At 42.0% G+C, this 22,154-nt stretch overlaps 1 protein-coding gene across 1 annotated transcript; it reads right to left on the bottom strand.

Moving 5' to 3' along the window:
* Window positions 1–757: 757 nt before the first annotated feature.
* Window positions 758–7,845, bottom strand: slc20a1a (solute carrier family 20 member 1a). Its single transcript, XM_084181189.1, has 11 exons — window positions 7,632–7,845; window positions 6,102–6,804; window positions 5,818–5,958; window positions 5,464–5,549; window positions 5,168–5,264; window positions 3,129–3,248; window positions 2,781–2,993; window positions 2,105–2,585; window positions 1,836–2,021; window positions 1,536–1,620; window positions 758–1,286 (listed from the first exon to the last, which is right to left on the bottom strand). The coding sequence occupies exons 2-11, from the start codon at window positions 6,451–6,453 to the stop codon at window positions 1,131–1,133; spliced, it is 1,917 nt and encodes a 638-aa protein (XP_084037315.1). The 5' UTR covers window positions 6,454–6,804; window positions 7,632–7,845; the 3' UTR covers window positions 758–1,130.
* Window positions 7,846–22,154: the final 14,309 nt, after the last annotated feature.

Below are 22,154 nucleotides of genomic sequence, written 5' to 3'. Positions count from 1 at the left end.
GTCCATGGTCCAAACCCCAGACTGTTCCTCCTCAACCAGCACTGACTGTATTATTCGCAGGCTGGGCTTTGGTGGCAATTATATAATGACAAGAGGTCAAATAGGTTTGTGAATACTGCCCAACAAAGGCATAGCTAATAATTAGGCTGCTGAGCCATTCTTTAAAAAATGTGTTATGAAATTGCCTGCAGTTGCTCAATTCGCTTTGTGTTTGTACATACTGCAATATAATAATATAGTTGTAGTGTATAGCCTAATCTCTATCGCATAGCCTATTTCATAGCCAATGAAATGCTGGATTGTATTTTAAATCTATATGTAGGCTAGTGTGTGTATCATCTCCTGGATCTTTTCCATCCCTAAATACTTCCATACCTGTGCGGCAGATCACCTCAGTCCCACCCAGTGTCAAATTATCTGGACACACACACACACTAGCCTACATATACATTTTAAATACTGTCCAGTGGTATCCACAATTTCATTATTATCCTATAGATTTTTGTCACCCAAGTGCCGCACATAGCATAAATGTTTCTATCATTGTAATATAGAGTGAATGGCAACCTTGATTAAGTGAATGAAAGACTAGAATAATCTAGATTTTATGAGGATTTCAATGTCTCTGTATTGTATGTGCCTCCGCAAACCATGACAGAGGGTATTGATCTATTATTTGACTATTCAAAATGAATTGACGTTGTTACTGCATTGTATTTTCTTGCTGGTAAATGTGTACTGACATTATAACAACAAATGGGTTGGTAATGTCATTTTATTTTGAATCAAAAATTGAATTAGAAACGCCTTTGGAGGTACACCTCCTAGTTCTGCTGTAAACTAGACATTTTACAATTTTTCAAACAATTCATTACATGATAGATAGATGATCAACATTACATAGTAATCAACTTCAATGATGCTGGATACTGTGTATTAAACACAAGTGTATAAAGAAACAAAATAACAGAGTCGGGACTTGGTATGTACAGATAACATAAACATGCTGAAACATATTTTTCAACACAATTTGTAACTATGGTCAGTGAGGCAACAACAGTATCCCCGGCTGCAGCGTAGTAGACCCTCGTCAGGGGTGAAGGCAAGGTCATGCCAGGTCCATTCGAACCTCACAGGATAACATAGGTGAAGAGAGCCATGATGGCAGCACTGATGAGCCCAGAGATGGGGACGGTTACAAACCAGGCGATGAAGATGTTCCTGAACAGATGCCAGTCAACAGCCTTCCTGGAGCGCAGCCATCCAACAGCAACCACAGAGCCCACCTGAGAATGCATAACAGAAACTTTACTCAACACTATGCACAGGTTCACACTGGTTTCTACCGTTTCACACTGGTCAATGAATGAATGAATGAATTGTTACTTATTAACGTGTCATGCGACTCCTCCGGTATGGTGTTATAAAACACACATTTTCCAAAATATTTTATAACAGTGTTATAGCACTATAGACAGTTTCTCGTTAGGCTAAGAAATTGGACAGACTCATCTATACATTTAAACTTGAATTACCTTGCAGTGAGTTGTGCTGACAGGGAGACCAATATTGGAGGCCACTACCACTGTGAGTGCTGAGGACAGTTCAATGCTAAATCCACTGGAGGAAGCAAATAAGATTCGCAAGAGGTTATACAGTATACTGTGTAATAAGAAACAAGAGTACAGTGAATGATATTCATACTGAATAAACATTGGGAGTTTGAACAATGTGATATATTGTTGTATTGGCCCAAAGACTTCTGTAAAACTCAGATATTTACTTTCAGTGCATGGTATACCTGGAGGGGGTGATAGTTTCAGTGCATGGCATACCTGGAGGGGGTGATTGGGGTGAGGTCCTTGCCCATGGTCTGGATCACTCTGCGTCCCCACACCCAGAGCCCAACAGTGATGCCCACTCCTCCATACAACAGCAGCCAGATGGGTGTGGGGGCATCGGACACCACAGAGCCACTCTCAAACACGAGCCACAGGGCCACCAGAGGACCAATCGCATTACTGTGAGAGGATAACAGCCTATAATCAGCCTATGATAATACACAGACAGTAATTCTTTCTCTATATTCTCTATCCTAGCATACCTGACATCATTGCCTCCATGGGCGAAAGAGCCGAAACAAGCAGTGAGAATCTGGAGGAACCGGAAGAGATGTGTGACCTCTGGCCGGTCCACCTCCAGCTCATCCTCCTCTAGAAGTATATCCTTGCCAGCCTCCAGTGTCAGCCCCACAGCCCCTGCCTCCTCCTTAGCCACTGTGCCACCATCTGCTACAGCTGAGCAGTAGCTGTTGTAGCTGTCATGCCGCAATCTCTTCCGCTGATCTGCTAGATCTCCCTCCTTGTATCTGGGGTCCCCATGGATGCCATAGATGGCCAGGGTGTAGGACGTGTAGCTGTTGTTCCGCCGTATGGGCCGTCCATCATCGTCACCAATGCAGTCACCCACCTTGGCTAGGTGAAGCTTGTGCAGCAGGTCTTTGTAGAGCCCTGAGTCCTTGTGTACAGTGTGAGCCTGACCACTGTGTGGGTCCGTGATGGTCATGGGGCCCATGCCATTAATACCTAAGAAGGATAACCAGCAATAATACATTCAGTTCAAACAATAATGATGAGTGTACAAATACTATAATACTTATTATAGTAATGTAATAATATTATAATACTTTATCTATATAAAATGTATACCTTTACAAATAATGTCTTGTGCCCTAATTAAAATGGTCACTAGTCACTTGCAACAAAGTAAGGGGATCTCACCATTGCTAGCTTCTAAGTCTTTGGTGTCCATGTTGCTGTCCAGATCAGCCTCCTCTGAGCCTCCAATCTTAAAGGCCGCCCTTTTCGCATAGGCTGGCGGTGTCTGGGGAACAGAGTCAAAAGGATGAATTGTGGAGGGATGCTCCTGTGGGGCAGGTTTGGAAGGGGTCTTCTCCATCAGTGGAGTCATACAGGGGCTTGAGGCCACTTTACCTGATTGACAAACAGGCAGAAAGGGAGCAATCAGGATTATCTTCATATCAGTCAATTCCCTTTAAATCAACACAAGTTTGAAGTCCAGTATTTATTTTGTGCAAATGAATGAAAAAGGACAGCAATGCCACTTACGCCTGATCTTCTTCTTGAGCCGTGGACAGACGAAGAACCACACGACCATGGCTGTGATGAGGGCGCAGCCTAGCGAGATGAGCAGTGTTAACCACCATGGCATTTTGTCGAACCCCAGCACTATGTACAGGACAAGGGAATGAGGAACAGAATGCTCAGAGGATGCTTTCACTAAAGCATGTACCCTCCACATAATCCAAGGTCATCATACACAGCACCTGCCATGGGAATGTCAACATTTCCCACTGTATTATATCACAGTCATAGCAACAAAATTCTGTCCAAAACATCGAACATGTCTCAGTTTACATTCGTAGTTGGGTTAGATGCATTTTCTAAAATTAGAAATTGTACATACTTCAGTAATTTGAATAAAGTAGAACGTGACCTTATCATTTAAGTTATGCAAATGGCCAGTACACTATTGAGTGTACTATTGCTTGTGCCTTCAAAGTCATTTTAGATAATCACTAGGATACTACAAACCAAATGCTGTCCTTTGATGGTAGTTTCTATGCCCCTGCCTACTTCATAATCACATGAGATGGGAGACACGTGGTAGATTTCTTGAAAACTTTTGAACTTCCAGCTAAACTGTTTGTGTACGTCCTCAGAGATTAGCAGTATCAGACAGAGTACATGCTCCGCACAACAGATAATGGGAGTCAGACAGGCGCTGTGGCACAGTGATTATGTGATTTAGGGTCACTTTAAAATAGGCCAGTGCATTACTATGTACCAACCACTAGTAATTGTTTTTACTTTTTTGTTTCTTACTTATTAACATATGTTTATACTATATGGTTAGTAACACAATTTTCATCAAATACTTACCTGTTTAATCCGGTAGAGAATGAAATGTAATAGACTAACGTATGGCTAACTAGTACATTTAATTAAGAGATGCTCTATCAAAGTGTCTCATAGTGGTATATGAAGCAAAATAAGATGTCTAGCTCTGCCTATTTTAATGAAGACTTGACAGAAGTAAGAGAGAGGGAGCAAAACACCATTTACAGCCAAAGGCAGAGACGAATAATGCAAATATACAGGATGGAAAATGCTGTAATGTAGTGACAATGAATCTCCTACTGCCATAGATATAGCAAGAGGCTCCCAAAAGAACACTTCTTATCTCGTCAATCAGAGTTCTCCAACCATGTTCCTGGAGAGCTACCCTCCTGTAGATTTTCACTCCAACCACAGTTGTAACTAACCTGATTCAGTTTATCAACCAGCTAATTATTAGAAACAGGTGCGCTAGATTAAGGTAGGAGTGAAAACCTACAGGACGGTAGCTCTCCGGGAACAGGGTTGGAGTGAAAACCTACAGGACGGTAGCTCTCCAGGAAAAGGGTAGGAGAGCCCTGCTCTAAATGATGCTACACAAAATTGTGTGGTTCTGATTATGTGTGTCTGTTGGAGTGAATGAGATTATGAACATTAGTTGTGATACTGTGAGTGTCTGAGAAACAGAAAAAGTGGACAAGAGTATGTGAAAAGAGTATGTGGGCAAGCATTAAAACGAGCGTGGTAAAAAATGTTGTCCTGCTAAATTAGCAATACCATACAGAATAGCCTACATATTGTTGTCTATGTGTGCTGTATGTGTGCTGTGTGCAGGGGTTATGGTGTGTATTAATCCCAGGCCAGTTGACTTCTCGAAAAGTTCAGCCCTGCAAGTGAAACACACATTTCTCATTTAATATTTCTCTCAGTGGCTCATTCAACTTGAAAAGAAAATTGTATTCCAAAACACAGTATAATAAATGTTATTGCAGAAGTTCTGACAGCGGTAGGCTTGCTTTTCTGAGATTCAGGTTGTTAAATACACTGAATGACAAAACATAGGAGTGAAATATTTAGAGATGTCATCAAAGCAGACTCCTTGGTGCCTCCAGTGACACTTTTTTATAAGGCATCAAGCGTGCTCCAGGGGTGTCAATGGTCCCTGCATTAGTGCTGTGAGAGAGTGGTTTGAGAGGATGAAGTAGGTGGTGTGTATGTGTGCATCGTGATAGAGTGTGTATTGTACTCACAGGGGGCTCCAGTGAACATGATGGAGAACAGGTTGATGGCCATGGTGATAGCATAGAAGACAGGGAGAGCTCTCAGGCCGTTGGGAACAGGGTCCTCCTGAGGAAGACAGGATGGGTAATATCTGGCTCGGAGTACATAGTTAAGGATCTCTTCTTAAATATCACTGTTATTTCATATATTCCTCAGATACTCCCCATGTTGTGTTGAAACAGTCATTTTATCCTTCTACATTCACTCCCCAGAGGAAGGTTTAAACACTAAAAACAAGAGTGAATTACAGGTTTAGCCCTCTTACCTTATTCAGGATGAACTTTCGAACGAAATAGAAGAGAATTGCTGACATGATGCCTGACAGCAGAGGTGAGAGGAACCAAGATGCCACTACAGAGAGAAAAGAGGGGCATTTTAAAAGAGAATCCTTTCAAAGCATATTTTAACTAGTCTCTGACCAACACTATTTGTTAACACTTTACTTAACACAGACATATATAATGCATTATGATACAGATATAATGCATTGTAAGACTTGTCATAAGCATGCATGTCACCCTTTTAATGTAGTCTTATCATCTCACAATAAAAATGTCTGTGCAAGTCACTATTGCGGCATAGTCCCTATTGCAGCATATCTCCACAGTCATTTACATACCAATGCGTAGTAGCTCCATCCATTTGACCCCGTGATGACCTTTGGCTACCATGGAGAAACCAATTGTTGCACCCACAATACAGTGGGTTCCAGATATAGGGAGCTTCAAAAATGAAGCGGCCAGTTGCCACACAGCAGAACCTGTAGGACACAAGGATGAACAAAGTCCTCATTTGTTGCCCTTTTCAAAAGGATATCAATAAATGCTTTTGAGACCTTTCAAATCAACATAGCATGCAAGGAGTTTCTGAACTCCTAACAGTGACCATCATATAAGCACTCACCAAACATGGCACTGATGGAGCCTGCCATCAGCACGTGTTCGGAGCCGTTGTACATGTTCACGTCGATGATGCCCTTGCGGATGGTCTCGCTGACTTTGGCCCCCAGCAGCATGGAGCCCACCGTCTCAAAGATAGTGGCCAGGATACAGGCCTGCCGTAGGGTGACCACGCCAGAGCCCACCGCCGTGCCAAATGAGTTGGCCACATCATTGGCCCCCACAGAGAAGGCCAGGATGAAGGCAATAACAAAGCCCAGGATCAGTAGCCACAGGTAGCCTGACATATCGCTCGAATAGGCCGCGGTAGCTAAAGTGGTGGCTGCTGCAAGAGATGCTATAGTGGTAGATTCCATTGCAAAAAACTTGTGTTTGAATCTCAAAACTAAATTCTAAATATTAGGATAGTTTCATAATAACTTAACAATGCTTTCCAAGATTATATGATTAATAAATAATGAGGTATATTGCTTCTTTGAGATTCAATAAATAAATGTTTCAGGTGTCCTGCCTCAAATCAAAGAATATAGCTATTTTCTTACTCCTTTCCGAGCTCTGGTCAATAAGAGGCTAAAGGGAAGGGTAAAACAATAATTGTTATCTAAGTTTACAGAGCTGGTTTGAGAGTTTTCTTAGACACTGGGATAATATGCAAAGGACATCCATTGTGTGGTAGCCTCAGCAGGTGGTTGATGATATACAATATTCTGCAAAAAAGACAACCAAAAAGATTAATCCACCACACTGAATCAGAAGTTCTAAAGTATTGTTTCATTTCAGCATTTAACACTCATTACATACTTGTACTGACATAAACATATTAGACCAGGAGTTAACAGACAGGACCAAAACAGTCACTATGGATCAGCAATGTTACAGCATGTCTGCTGACAGATCAAAGTCAATATTGATACAACTTGGGCTGCGTCAAATTAATGACCATTGTATGTGTGAAAAAAAGCAGACAGTGGCCTTTAATTTGTGGAGCAAGAGCACATCCAAGAATTGGATAACCATGGCGTGAATCATTAACCTAAGGAGTCTATGTTTTGTACTGTAATTTGAGAGATGGTACTTTAGAAATCATGTATGATGGCTCAAATTTAATTTAAATCTCTGAAATAATACAGTATAAAAGTAGTTTTTCTGTAGGCCTTCACAAGTTCATACACTAACATAAAAGTAACATACTTATATAATAAATTAGCACAAAAGTAGATTTCAAGCACTTCAAGAGCAGTGTTATTTGATTTAGTGAGGCCTTATCCATGTAGGCTACATAAAGTTATTATAGACCACAGTGAAAGAGGTCTTATGCAATAGCCCGACTAGGCAACCAGAAAATACCACAGTTCTGTGTCTTGCATAACTTGCAATGAATAACTGACTGGTTAGGCTGCTTCACATGTGCTTTATACTAAAACCAGTTATGAAATTAAAACAAGTGGAACATAAAACCATCATAGAGTAGTAGCCCTTTAATTGTCAAATTCTGAAATTCCACAAGAGGAACAAGAAGTTGCTTTATACTCACCAATAATGTAGCCAAATAAGTTTCTCTCCGAGGGCTGTCACTCCGCTGTTCGGTTGCAATAAGTAGGTGACATTCAAAAGGCTGTGCGTAGCATGTGTGTCTAGAAAGCAAGCATCCGCAGTATCCTGTCACTTGTCCACTTATAGGCTAAGCAGTCATTGGAGGAGAGGTCTATATCAAGTGGCGCTGCCAGTGTTGTTTTACGTTAAATTGCTTGTGGGTTTATATTTGTTCGGCAATGGGTGGAGAGTAGCCTAACGGCTCATGCGCACCGACGTTCATTTCTAATCATAAGATCGCAGCTGCCAGAGGCAAGGCTTAATAGCCTGTTTACAGGAAACATTATTTGCAGCTCTTTTAGCAAAAGGCACACCTTGTTCAGCTAACTATACCATTTTCTTCCAGGCGTTGTGTATCCTATAACTTAGGCCTATTACTTAATTGTTTGAGATTCAAATCTGAGTTTCAAATCATGTTCTAAATAGTTTTTAGTGGTGTTGCTCTCATGAGCACTACACATCATGGGATGCAGAAAGTAAATATCATGGGATGCATTTTCTCCATAGCTTACTTTTTTGAGGTGGGGTTGGTGGCCCATCTTCCAGTGTATGTGCATGTGTTTATGATTACTGCAGCTAGATCAACCAATTTCAATGCAAGTTGCTTTCGACAAAAAAACGAACATATATTTTACAGGCTAGGCTATACTCCTAGAGTTAATTAACCAAAATGAAACTGTCTACAGTGGTGTAAAGTACTTAAGTAAAAATACTTTAAAGTACTAGTTAAGTCGTTTTTATGGGTATCTGTACTTTACTATTTCTATTTTTTGCAACTTTTACTTTTACTTCACTACATTCCTAAAGAAAATAATGTCTTTTTTAATCCATACATTTTCCCTGACACCCAAAAGTTCTGGTTACATTTTGAATGCTTAGCAGGACAGGAAAATTGTCCAATTCACACACGTATCAAGCGAACATCCCTGGTCATCCCTACTGCCTCTGATTTGGCGGACTCACTAAACACAAATGCTTTGTTTGTAAATTATGTCTAAGTGTTGAAGTGTGCCCCTGGCTATCCATGAATAAATAACAAGAAAAGTGCTGTCTGGTTAGTGCTGTCTGGTTTGCTAAATATAACGAATTTCAAATGATTTATACTTTTACTTTTACTTTTGATATTTAAGTATATTTTAGCAATTACATTTACTTTTGATACTTAAGTATATTTAAAACCAAATACTTTTAGACTTTTACTCAAGTAGTATTTTAATGGGTGACTTTCACTTGACTCATTTTCTATGAAGGTATCTTTACTTTTACTCAAGTATGACAATTGGACACTTTTTCCACTGCTTGTCTAGAAGAAAAACAATAGTTCTAGGTAGCCTGTAATATACACAGAGTGCACCAAACATTAAGAACACCTGCTCTTTCCATGACATAGACTGACCAGGTGAATCCAGGTGAAAGCTATGATCGCTTATTGATGTTTCTTGGTAAATCCACTTCAATCAGTGTAGATAAAGGGGAAGAGACAAGTCTCCATAAGAGTCTATTGACCCACCATCAATCTAATGAACATATATATTTTTTTTTAAACATCAAAATCTGTCAGTTTAAGGTAGAGATATCTGTTTTGTTTCCATATATCTGTCTCAATTCGCTGCATCCGCCTATGTCGCCCTTCCCCATCTACGGTGGAAATTGGCAGAGCTACAGCCCTGTTTGTCAGCCAGGAGACATCCCTAAAATCGATCTTCTCACGAAAACGTCTGTAGCATTCGAATGGTTTGACTAACTAATATGACCACTCTACGGAAAGATGAGACTCTCACAAACACGATGGTGTTCTCCGCTTTGCTCTATGACCCCCACAAGTGGCACGGGTCTCGTCTGAAGGTAACGCATACAAATGGAAGTATGGAGGTAGTTTTTTGCTAAAAGAAATAAGGAGTTAAATATGTATCCAAAAAAACTTAAATATTTCCTATATCTCCTAGATATAGGACAGACACTTCAAAACCTTATTCCTTATTATTCATTTTTTGAATGTCTTTTTTGCCATTTATGAATGTGTTATTCATTGTGTTTCTATGGGCTACAGTATGGCTTAGACCTTTGGAGGTTAAAGAAGGATTTTAAGCCTTGAGACATGGATTGTGTGTGTGCCATTCAGAGGGTTAAATTAGCAAGGCAAAATATTTAAGTGCCTTTGAACGGGGTATGGTAGTAGGTTCCGGGCGCTCCGGTTTGTGTCAAGAACTGCAATGCTGCTGGGGTTTTCATGCTCAACAGTTTCCTGTGTGTATCAACAATGGTCACCAAAAGGAAATCCAGCCAACTTGACACAACTGTGCGAAGCATTGCAGTCAACATTGGCTAGCATCCCTGTGGAACGCTTTCAACACCTTGTAGAGTCCATGCCCCGACGTATTGAGTCTGTTCTAAGGGCAATATTAGGAAGGTGTTCCTAATGTTTGGTATACTCAGTCCCTGCACATAAACTCTATGCGGTCACTTTAAATGTCAGGGGGTTAGGTCAACCTCCAATTGACTATGAATCACCTTTTCTGTGAAATTCACATAGGAAGTCTACAGGCCCATGGTAGTCAGCAGAATTTGCCCAGGTTTGACTTGCAACATTGCCCTCAAAACTGCTGATGGCTTCCCTTTAAACATCACTAATTATTTGGTACTCTGTGGTGTTATAAGTTGTGGTAGTTGATATGCACGTGATCTAAACCTTTTAGTCAGCATTTATGTGATCCGCTTGCCCCTCGGATGGAACTTTATGACCCATCAAAAGCATTTGGAGGTGGGCCAGGAAGACAGAGCTGATGATTCTCTAACTGAAGTCCTTTTATATTTATGCTGCACATACAGTGCCTTCGGAAAGTATTCAGACCCCTTGACTTTTTCCACATTTTGTTAGGTTACAGCCTTTTCCTCCAATTAATTAACACACAATAACCCATTATAACGAAGAAAAAAAGGTTTTTTATACATTTATTTAAAATAAAAAAGTATTCAGAGCCTTTACTCAGTACTTTGTTGTAGCACCTTTAGCAGCGATTACAGCCTTGCTTCTTCTTGGGTATGATGCTACAAGCTTGGCACACCTGTATTTGGGGAGTTTCTCCCATTCTTCTCTGCAGATCCTCTCAAGCGCTATCATGTTGAATGGGGAGCGTCGCTGCACAGCTATTTTCAGGTCTCTCCAAAGATGTTCGATTGGGTTCAAGTCCGGGCTCTGGCTGGGCCACTCAAGGACATTGAGAGACTTGTCCCGATGCCACTCCTGCGTTGTCTTGGCTGTGTGCTTAGGGTCATTGTTCTGTTGGAAGGTGAACCTTCGCCCCAGTCTGAGGTCCTGAGTGCTCTGGAGCAGTTTAAAAAAATCAAGGATCTCTCTGTACTTTGCTCCGTTAATTGTTGCCTCAATCCTGACTGGTCTCCCAGTCCCTGCCGCTGAATAACATGCCCACAGCATGATGCTGCCACCATCATGCTTCACCGTAGGGATGGTGCCAGGTTTCCTCCAGACGTGACGCTTGGCATTCAGGCCAAAGAGTTCAATCTTGGTTTCATCAGACCAGAGAATCTTGTTTCTCATGGTCTGAGAGTCTTTGGGTGCCTTTTGGCAAACTCCAAGCGGGTTGTCATGTGCCTTTTACTGAGGAGTGGCTTCCGTCTGGCCACTACCATAAAGGCCTGATTGGTGGAGTGCTGCAGAGATGGTTGTCCTTCTGGAAGGTTCTCCCATCTAGAGCTCTGTCAGAGTGACCATCGGGTTCTTGGTCACCTCCCTGACCAAGGCCCTTCTCCCCTGATTGCTCAGTTTGGCCGGGCAGCCAGCTCTAGGAAGAGTCTTGGTGGTTCCAAACTTCTTCCATTTAAGAATGATGAAGGCCACTGTGTTCTTGGGGACCTTCAATGCTGCAGAAATGTTTTGGTACCCTTCCCCAGATCTGTGCCTCGACACAATCCTGTCTCGGAGCTCTACGGACAATTCCTTCGACCTCATGGCTTGGTTTTTGCTTTGACATGCACTGTCAACTGTTAGACCTTATATAGACAGGCGTGTACCTTTCCAAATCATGTCCAATCAATTGAATTTACCAGAGGTGGACTCCAATCAATGATGATCAATGGAAACAGGATGCACCGGAGCTCTATATCGAGTCTCATAGCAAAGGGTCTGTATACTTATGTAAATAAGGTACAGTGGGGAAAAAAAGTATTTAGTCAGCCACCAATTGTGCAAGTTCTCCCACTTAAAAAGATGAGAGAGGCCTGTAATTTTCATCATAGGTACACGTCAACTATGACAGACAAAATGAGAAAAAAAAATCCAGAAAATCACATTGTAGGATTTTTAATGAATTTATTTGCAAATTATGGTGGAAAATAAGTATTTGGTCAATAACAAAAGTTTCTCAATACTTTGTTATATACCCTTTGTTGGCAATGACACAGGTCAAACATTTTCTGTAAGTCTTCACAAGGTTTTCACACACTGTTGCTGGTATTTTGGCCCATTCCTCCATGCAGATCTCCTCTAGAGCAGTGATGTTTTGGGGCTGTCGCTGGGCAACACGGACTTTCAACTCCCTCTACTGATGGTAGGCTTTGTTACTTTGGTCCCAGCTCTCTGCAGGTCATTCACTAGGTCCCCCCGTGTGGTTCTGGGATTTTTGCTCACCGTTCTTGTGATCATTTTGATCCCACGGGGTGAGATCTTGTGTGGAGCCCCAGATCGAGGGAGATTATCAGTGGTCTTGTATGTCTTCCATTTCCTAATAATTGCTCCCACAGTTGATTTCTTCAAACCAAGCTGCTTACCTATTGCAGATTCAGTCTTCCCAGCCTGGTGCAGGTCTACAATTTTGTTTCTGGTGTCCTTTGACAGCTCTTTGGTCTTGGCCATAGTGGAGTTTGGAGTGTGACTGTTTGAGGTTGTGGACAGGTGTCTTTTATACTGTTAACAAGTTCAAACAGCTGCCATTAATACAGGTAACGAGTGGAGGACAGAGGAGCCTCTTAAAGAAGAAGTTACAGGTCTGTGAGAGCCAGACATCTTGCTTGTTTGTAGGTGACCAAATACTTATTTTCCACCATAATTTGCAAATAAATTCATTAAAAATCCTACAATGTGATTTTCTGGATTTTTTTTCTTTTTCTGGATAGTTGACGTGTACCTATGATGAAAATTACAGGCCTCTCTCATCTTTTTAAGTGGGAGAACTTGCACAATTGGTGGCTGACTAAATACTTTTTTCCCCCACTGTATTTCTGTTTTTAGTTTTTAATATATTTGCAAAACTTTCTACAAACCTGTTTTCTCTTTGTCATTATGGTGTATTGTGTGAAGATTGATGACGAAATTGTTTTATTTAATCAATTTTAGAATAAGTCTGTAACGTAACAAAATGTGGAAAAAGTCAAGGGGTCTGAATACTTTCCGAAGGCACTGTAAATGTTCAATGAAAGTGATAAACAAATGTTGAATACACTGAAGACATGGGGTCAGTGTGCAGCTAACAGCTTTGCTTCCTCCACTGTCCAACTGCCCCATACTGGGCTCAAACCATAGATCCTCTGCTTCGCAACACACGTAACTGCCCTCCTTGACAACATTCCAACGGTTTTATCTAACGAAAAGCTGTAATTTGATAGCTCCATCCGCGACATTTCAAACTGGCTGTGGAGTGAGCTTACAATACATTCTTATTAACTCAGTTACAGAGACAAGAGTGTGAACAAGTGTGTGACAGTTTTGGGAAGCTTGGTCATCTTTGTGTGATGTTTCTGAAATGGAAAAGCATGTAGGGATTTATTTACCCCCTTTTACACAAAGAATAATCAAACACAGGAGATTACAGTGGGAAGATAGAAGATAATACATTTGTACAAGTTTTGCAAGTCATACTTTTCATTGTGTCACGTCTACTCCCGCTCCCCCGCTCCGGCGCTCGACATCGCCGGTTGACTAACCACCGGTGCTGGCATCCCATCATTACGCACACCTGGCAACCATCATTACGCACACCTGCGCCTCATCATCAGGCACACCTGGACTTCATCACCTCCCTGATTACTTCCCCTTTATCTAGCACTTTGTTGTATCCCCCATCAGGCAGTATTGTTTCTGTGTTCATGTTCAGACGCTACTCTTGTTCTTTTATTCTCGCTATGGTCATTCATATTAAACTCATCGACTGCACCTGCTTCCTGACTCCCTGTGTCTTCGTTACAGAATACTGCCTCACAAAATGGAAGCAGCAGCCAACCGAGACATCTCCCAGATGGTCAATGAACAAGAAGATCTGCTTCGCCAACACCACGACCAGCTGGCGCAACTGGGGACGGCGATGGATAAGGTCCTCCGCATTCTTCAACGTCTAGATCTTCCTCAAGAGGCGTCACCTCCAACGAGCGGAGGATCCTCTACCATGAGTCGAGCCAGCATGTCAGCCCATTCAGCAGTCCGCCCAGGTCAGCAATGCCCGTTTGTCCCTCCTGGACAATTATGACGGGACTCTATCCAAATGCCGTGGCTTCCTCCTCCAGTGCTCCCTCTATTTCACTCATCAGATGGGAGGCTCCCACCACCGAGAGGTCCAAGGTTGCCACGGTTATTTCCCTGCTGACTGAACGGGCGTTAGATTGGGCTATGGCCGTCTGGGGGAACGGAGAGGAGGAGCTGGGTTCCTATGAGAGGTTCATGGCTCTGTTCAGAGGAGACTTCGATCATCCACCGGAGGGCAGAGAGGGGGGTGAGCGCTTACTCCAACTACGGCAGGATGGACAGACCGCTGCGGAGTACGCCCTCACCTTCCGTACAGTGGCAGCATCCAGCGGATGGAATGAGCCGGCACTCTGCACCTTATTCAGAAGAGGTCCAGAAGGAGATGCCATGACGAGACAACACCTATGTTCCCACGGAGGTAAGGGATTGACTGTTGTCCTGGGCACACACATCCCTTGTCACTGGACACCCAGGTATCACCCGCACCATTCAATCCATCTCCGCAAGTACTGGTGGCCCGCCTTGACGCAGGACGTCGCTCACTACGTCAACTCCTGCTCCGTATGTGCCCACACCAAATCTCCCCAGCACGCTCCAGCAGGGAAACTCCTTCCCGTGCCTCAGCGGCCTTGGTCTCATCTGTCCATTGATATCATCACTGATCTCTAAACCCTGCCGTTTTATCCCTGTCTCTGGTCTCCCTACCACTCACCATGTCGCTGAGGCACTGTTCCAGCAGGTCTTCCGGCACTATGGCCTTCCGGAGGACATCGTCTCTGATGGTTGTCCCCAATTCACATCACGGGTATGGAGAGCCTTCATGGAGAAGCTGGGGGTCACGGTCAGCCTCACTTCTGGGTACCGGCCTCAGTCCAATGGGCAGGTGGAAAGGATGAACCAGGAGCTGGGGAGGTTCCTTAGGAGTCACTGCCATGACCGGCAGTGGGCCCAGTTCCTTCCCTGGGCGGAGTACACCTAAAATTCACTTTGTCACTCCAGTGCGTTGTGGGATAGCAGCTGGCCCTGGCTCCGTGGACCCCGAGTCAGACCAAAGCTCCTGCGGTGGATGAGAGGTTTGGAACGCTGCACACGTGAGGCTCCAATGCGCCGTCTGCCGCCAGAAGGAGCAGGCGGACTGCCACCGCAGTGATGCTCCCGTGTTCCATCCTGGTGATCGCATCTGGCTCTCCACCAGGAACCTACCGCTCCGCCTGTCCTGCCGGAAGCTGAGCCACCAGTTTGTTGGGCTATTCAAAGTCCTCCGGAGGGTCAATGAGGTAACATACCGATTACAGCTCCCCACTAACTATCGGATCTCACCCTCTTTTCACGTTTCCCTCCTCAGGCCGGTGGTTCCTGGTCCCCTGGCTGATGCTGTCCTCCACCTCCCCTGGATATCAAGGGAAGCCCCGCCTATGACGTCAGATCCCTCCTGGATCCCCGACGTCGTGGGGATCGGCTCCAGTACCTGGTGGACTGGGAGGGGTACAGTCCAGAGGAGCGGTGTTGAGTTCCGGTGGACGACATTCTAGATCCCAACATCATCCAAGACTTCCACCTTCGCTGACCGGCCCGCTCCTCGCCCTCGGGTCCGTCCTCCTTGCCCTCAGGGCCGTCGCCGGTCTACTAACCACCGGTCCTGGCAACCCATCATTGCACACACCTGGCAACCATCATTACGCACACCTGGACTTCATCACTTCCCTGATTACTTCCCCTTTATCTAGCACTCCGTTGTATCACCCATCAGGCGGTATTGTTTCTGTGTTCATGTTTAGATGCTACTCTTGTTCTTGTATTCGCTCTGTTCGGTCATATTAAACTCACCGACTGCACCTGCTTCCTGACTCCCTGCGTCTTCGTTACGCATTGCTGAAGTTAATAATATTATCAATGGAATTTTATGAGTTAATACCATAAAGGTGAACAGTTGAACAGACTGAATAGATTCAGCAATGACTCCTGGAACTCTGTAAAGGTGTATGTAACATTCCAATCAATCTGTGATCTAATAAACATTTTGAAACTCCTTCAATTTCATCCTCATGTGTTTTGTTTATAACCCTTTGGCTGAAGAAGCTCACTCACTTTCAGCATGTTTGTTTCTGCTATGTTTGTGTGTGATGCATGTTTCTCCTCAACCCCAAACAGAACTACAACTATTTTGTGTATACAGTATGTGTTGTAGCTGGCTTCAGGCTCTTGATAGGCTGTGATTTAGCGTGAACAGTGAAAAGATCTGAATGAACAGATCTCCACGAGTTTGTTCAATCTCTCTGCTGGTAAGCTTTCCGCATGTGTCAGACTTGTTCGGTTCTGTTTTCTAATTTTAAGAAACTTTAGCATCACGTAATGTTGTCTGTTATTCGTTACCACACTCCAAATTCTTCATTTGGGAAAATGTGGGACAAAACAGGAAAAGCATCCTTAAACTAAAATAGTGTGGTTTGAAGCGTCTCACCCACACATCTTCAGTTATTTCTCTACACCAGGGTTCCCCAACTGGCGGCCCGCGGGTGGTTTTATTTGGCCTCCGAAGTACTTTTATTTTGGGTGGAATTTTCATTGGACATAAAAGACTGTAAAAAAAACAACAACAGGAAAACAGCTCCAAGTGATTTTAATTTAAGACATTTGCTCTCAAGTAGTCCCACACATAATAGAGAGACACGATGTGATCATATACAAATGTAAGCAAGGTTTGAAATGATTTTGTTTTAGTCAAACATATCTGTTTGGGCTTCTTGTGGTCAATTTGCGGTCTACAAATTATGAAATTATGTTCCGGTCCCCCGACCATCCACTCAAGAAAAAATTGGCCCGCGGCTGAATCTAGTTGATAATCCCTGCTCTACACTGTTAAAATGAAGTGCTTTGTAACACCAAAACTAGTGGCAACTGAACTGCCACCAACGTGAAGGAGATGAAACCTTAATTTTGCTGGAGTATTGAAACACATCCTAAGAAGTTTTTTTCGAAAATGACATGGTGTGTTGTAACACCACTTAATCAAGTGTTGTGCAAAACCTTGCCAGGGACTGGGCGCACTACCGGAAATGGTTGAAAACCCTATTTTGGTCTTTAAAATTCTGTCTGGTGCAGAATTAGATCACTTATTATGAAGTACTTTAATGTTTAACATTGCTCTATCTAACAATTTACCAGTTTAACCCATTTTGGCAGGCAATGTTGAATACAGCACTCAATCCACCACCATAATCAGATGTTTAACAGCAAGCATTGTAGGATACTATATTTGACCCCACTATTAAAAGTTTGAATGTGGGAATGTGTCCTCTCATCATTGACCGTAATTTTGTCTCACGGTTTTGATATCTGTTCATCATGATCCATTACATCTCATGGCACAACAAGCTTAATACTAACATAGAAATATACTTTTCTTTCATCAAACATGCATACAACATTGTGTATAAGAATCATAAAGTCAAAAAAGGTTGAATTACCCACAATCCTCTAAAAAGTTCAGTCACTCAATTTTCTCTCTTTGGTTATCCTAATAAAATAAACGTATGTTTTTAAAATGTGTTGGTAAAATGAAATTAACAAATCATTGAAATGACTTGAATTAATTTTTATTAGTATACAGTGGGGGAAAAAAGTATTTAGTCAGCCACCAATTGTGCAAGTTCTCCCACTTAAAAGATGAGAGAGGCCTGTAATTTTCATCATAGGTACACGTCAACTATGACAGACAAAATGAGAGAAAAAATGTCCAGAAAATCACATTGTAGGATTTTTAATGAATTTGTTTGCAAATTATGGTGGAAAATAAGTATTTGGTCAATAACAAAAGTTTCTCAATACTTTGTTATATACCCTTTGTTGGCAATGACACAGGTCAAACGTTTTCTGTAAGTCTTCACAAGGTTTTCACACACTGTTGCTGGTATTTTGGCCCATTCCTCCATGCAGATCTCCTCTAGAGCAGTGATGTTTTGGGGCTGTCGCTGGGCAACACGGACTTTCAACTCCCTCCAAAGATTTTCTATGGGGTTGAGATCTGGAGACTGGCTTGGCCACTCCAGGACCTTGAAATGTTTCTTACGAAACCACTCCTTCGTTGCCCGGGCGGTGTGTTTGGGATCATTGTCATGCTGAAAGACCCAGCCACGTTTCATCTTCAATGCCCTTGCTGATGGAAGGAGGTTTTCACTCAAAATCTCAGGATACATGGCCCCATTCATTCTTTCCTTTACACGGATCAGTCGTCCTGGTCCCTTTGAAGAAAAACAGCCCCAAAGCATGATGTTTCCACCCCCATGCTTCACAGTAGGTATGGTGTTCTTTGGATGCAACTCAGCATTCTTTGTCCTCCAAACACGACGAGTTGAGTTTTTACCAAAAAGTTATATTTTGGTTTCATCTGACCATATGACATTCTCCCAATCCTCTTCTGGATCATCCAAATGCACTCTAGCAAACTTCAGACGGGCCTGGACATGTACTGGCTTAAGCAGGGGGACACGTCTGGCACTGCAGGATTTGAGTCCCTGGTGGCGTAGTGTGTTACTGATGGTAGGCTTTGTTACTTTGGTCCCAGCTCTCTGCAGGTCATTCACTAGGTCCCCCCGTGTGGTTCTGGGATTTTTGCTCACCGTTCTTGTGATCATTTTGACCCCACGGGGTGAGATCTTGCGTGGAGCCCCAGATCGAGGGAGATTATCAGTGGTCTTGTATGTCTTCCATTTCCTAATAATTGCTCCCACAGTTGATTTCTTCAAACCAAGCTGCTTACCTATTGCAGATTCAGTCTTCCCAGCCTGGTGCAGGTCTACAATTTTGTTTCTGGTGTCCTTTGACAGCTCTTTGGTCTTGGCCATAGTGGAGTTTGGAGTGTGACTGTTTGAGGTTGTGGACAGGTGTCTTTTATACTGATAACAAGTTCAAACAGGTGCCATTAATACAGGTAACGAGTGGAGGACAGAGGAGCCTCTTAAAGAAGAAGTTACAGGTCTGTGAGAGCCAGAAATCTTGCTTGTTTGTAGGTGACCAAATACTTATTTTCCACCACAATTTGCAAATAAATTCATTAAAAATCCTACAATGTGATTTTCTGGAGAAAAAAATTCTCAATTTGTCTGTCATAGTTGACGTGTACCTATGATGAAAATGACAGGCCTCTCTCATCTTTTTAAGTGGGAGAACTTGCACAATTGGTGGCTGACTAAATACTTTTTTTCCCCACTGTATGTTGGTTGTTTTTTTTGTCCATTTTAATTCTCCCCAGAAAAATAAAATAAAAAAGTAAGTGTGTAAAGTTCCAATGAAATTCCATTGAAATGTACCATCTTACTGCCCCAGAAGTCGGGGGTTCAATTCCACTTTCACCCCTTCTCTGTCTCCTCCTGTTTTTAATCTGTCTAAATAGAGCATTGAAAAGGTGTAATTCCACAAAAAGATTATCCATAGGCCCTTATCGTCAATCAATATTTAGGCTATAAACCATTTGCATTTCTTAACAATTTGATTGTATGAGAGACACAGTCTGCAAAAAATATATTTTGTGTGTGTGTGTTTTGATGCTGCTTTTTACATGCACCGAAATCCCAAAAAGTGTTTTCACAACACTATCTTAAAAACACCAATTATTCGGATTGAAGAGACACTTTGGGTGTTTCAGAGTACTTCTATTCTGTTTTAAAACACATTTTGTGTATCAAAACATTTACATTGGGTTTACATTCAAACACCCTCCAAACACCAGATCTCAGATTAGTTGCACTACTTTCATGGTTTCATTACACAATCATAGTGTTTTGAGTCTTTCTATTTTTACAGTCTGGCTGTACAACTGCCTCGTTACACTAGCTGGCACGGCATCCACTAGATGTAAAAAAACAACAAAACAAAACACTTTTAGAAATAATCTCTAAACCAATTTTTTAAAATGTTTTATTGAATTAGCACATTAGTTCTTATTTCAGAACAAGTACTTTAACGGCTGAGAATGTCTGACATTTTCCAGCAAACTTACTGTATAATCAAATAATTACATGAATGCGTCTTTAATTAGTATGTCCAAGCTAATAATTAGATGAATGTACCTTTGTATGGCTTTAGTCAAGTTGGTGGCATTGTTGTTGAAAATCATAGGGATGTGCCATTTTGGTCTTAGAGGAAAAATGCATGTTGTCTTTTGAGGCGTGAGAAATAACTTTGTGACAAGGGTAACTCGGTGTGAGAGAACCAAACCCCCGGAACCAACATATTGCATTTTTCCCAGGCTGGGGCTTCACACTGACCATACAGGATGTACAGTAGAGCCTTTTCCCACAGTAATTGTTAGTTGCGCTCTAATACCGTGGTTTCTCATTTCTGTTTTGTATGATCATACATACACACAATTTAAAGTATAATACTGCCAACCATTATTGCTTGATCACATAATAAGCGGAATGGATCTTTCACAATGAGCAGGCCAGGCTGATGGTGAAATACTACACAAACAGCCTCCACTAAAACACCACTTAGTTAGATTATACTGTTCTTCATAACTAAGAAATACTTGTGGGAGTGAGTGTGATGGAAAGTGTAAACATAGGAAACTTGAAGACACAAGTTGTAACGAGGCTGAGAAAGATACAGTGGTATTAACAATGAGAAAAACATTTCCCGGTAAGAAATCAGAGTAGCTTACATAATGCAGATATTGTTACAAGAAAAGTCTCTACATAACGATTGTATAGACAGCAAAAATTTGACTTCAAAAGAAAATGTGTAGTGTTTGTATTGCCATTATGCTGTCCTAAGGCATTCCATGGTTGTATTGTACAAATGATGTGGAATAATGCCTGATCAAGGTCATGTGTCAAGTATTTATTGATGCTTATTACTGTTACATAAGTTTAAACAATAAAGATACTAACAAGTCTGGACAGGGGATGTTAGGAAATATACTGCATGAGGTTAACAGCTAGTTTGGTTAGCTTAGAATGTTTGCATTCCGACAGTGGCACCGATAGTGTCAGTGACACAAATGCACCGCAAGCACAAACACCTGGACACATGTACACATGCATACACACACTCACAGAAAGCATACAGAAAGAACCCAGATGAAAATAATTATAATACTCCCAGTCCCAGTTCTTGTTAAGCCCCATTGTTAAAGATCTGTGAAATGGATTTAGTGCTTGGGAATTAAATCCTGGTATGGCTAAAATAGCACATTGAAGAGACGCCCCTTGGTGGTTTGTTAAAGCACACCAGAGGCTGTAGGTCAGGCCCAATGGCAGCAGAAAGTGTTTGTGTGTGTGCAAGTGCCTGCGGGTGTGTGGTTTATCCTGTAGTTAATAACCAAGATCACATTTATACAATCCCCTTGACTATATAGTTAACATATAACCCCTTTCCATTAGCCTTGTTTCAGATATTTCTACACAATTTCCCTTCAAGTCCTCTAGATGGCAATAATATCTCTGTACATGTTTTTTAAGTTCTGGAAAGGCAGCATTTTGTTGGAACAGGGTTGAGTGAGTTAGATGCACTCCATCAATTTCTGCAGACTCAAAGCAGATCAGAGAAACTCCTCTCTGATTCTTGTCAGATGATTGATGAGTACTTTGCATTGAATTGTTATTATATGTATTGTCACAAAAACATTTTTTGTAGATGCCCGCAAATTGCAATCCATTCTGAAATGCAGTACATTTGGTCATTTTAGAGTGATTCTCTTTTTTCATGAATAAATAATCTGTTTATAGTACAGATGGATTCGGGAAAGGCAGAGCGTGTATCACATCTATACTGTTTTTACAGGGGTCTGGGCTAGAATTCAAGAGAGAAAATCAACTTTTGCCTGTTTTATTGATTTTCAGAAGGCTTTCAATTGGGTGAATACAGACCTCCTTGCTTTTAGACAAATTAAAATTGGAATTGATGGAAGATTCTATGATGCTATCAAAGCTCTTTATCGAGCTCCAGTTGCCTGTGTTCAGGTCAATGACCTCAGAACTGGCTGGTTTC

Source organism: Coregonus lavaretus (assembly GCF_964263955.1).
Source record: "Coregonus lavaretus genome assembly, chromosome: 17".
In the NCBI taxonomy this organism is placed as follows: Eukaryota; Metazoa; Chordata; class Actinopteri; order Salmoniformes; family Salmonidae; genus Coregonus; species Coregonus lavaretus.
The sequence above is the reverse complement of the archived record's forward strand: the minus strand, read 5'-3'. Positions and strand labels throughout refer to the sequence as shown.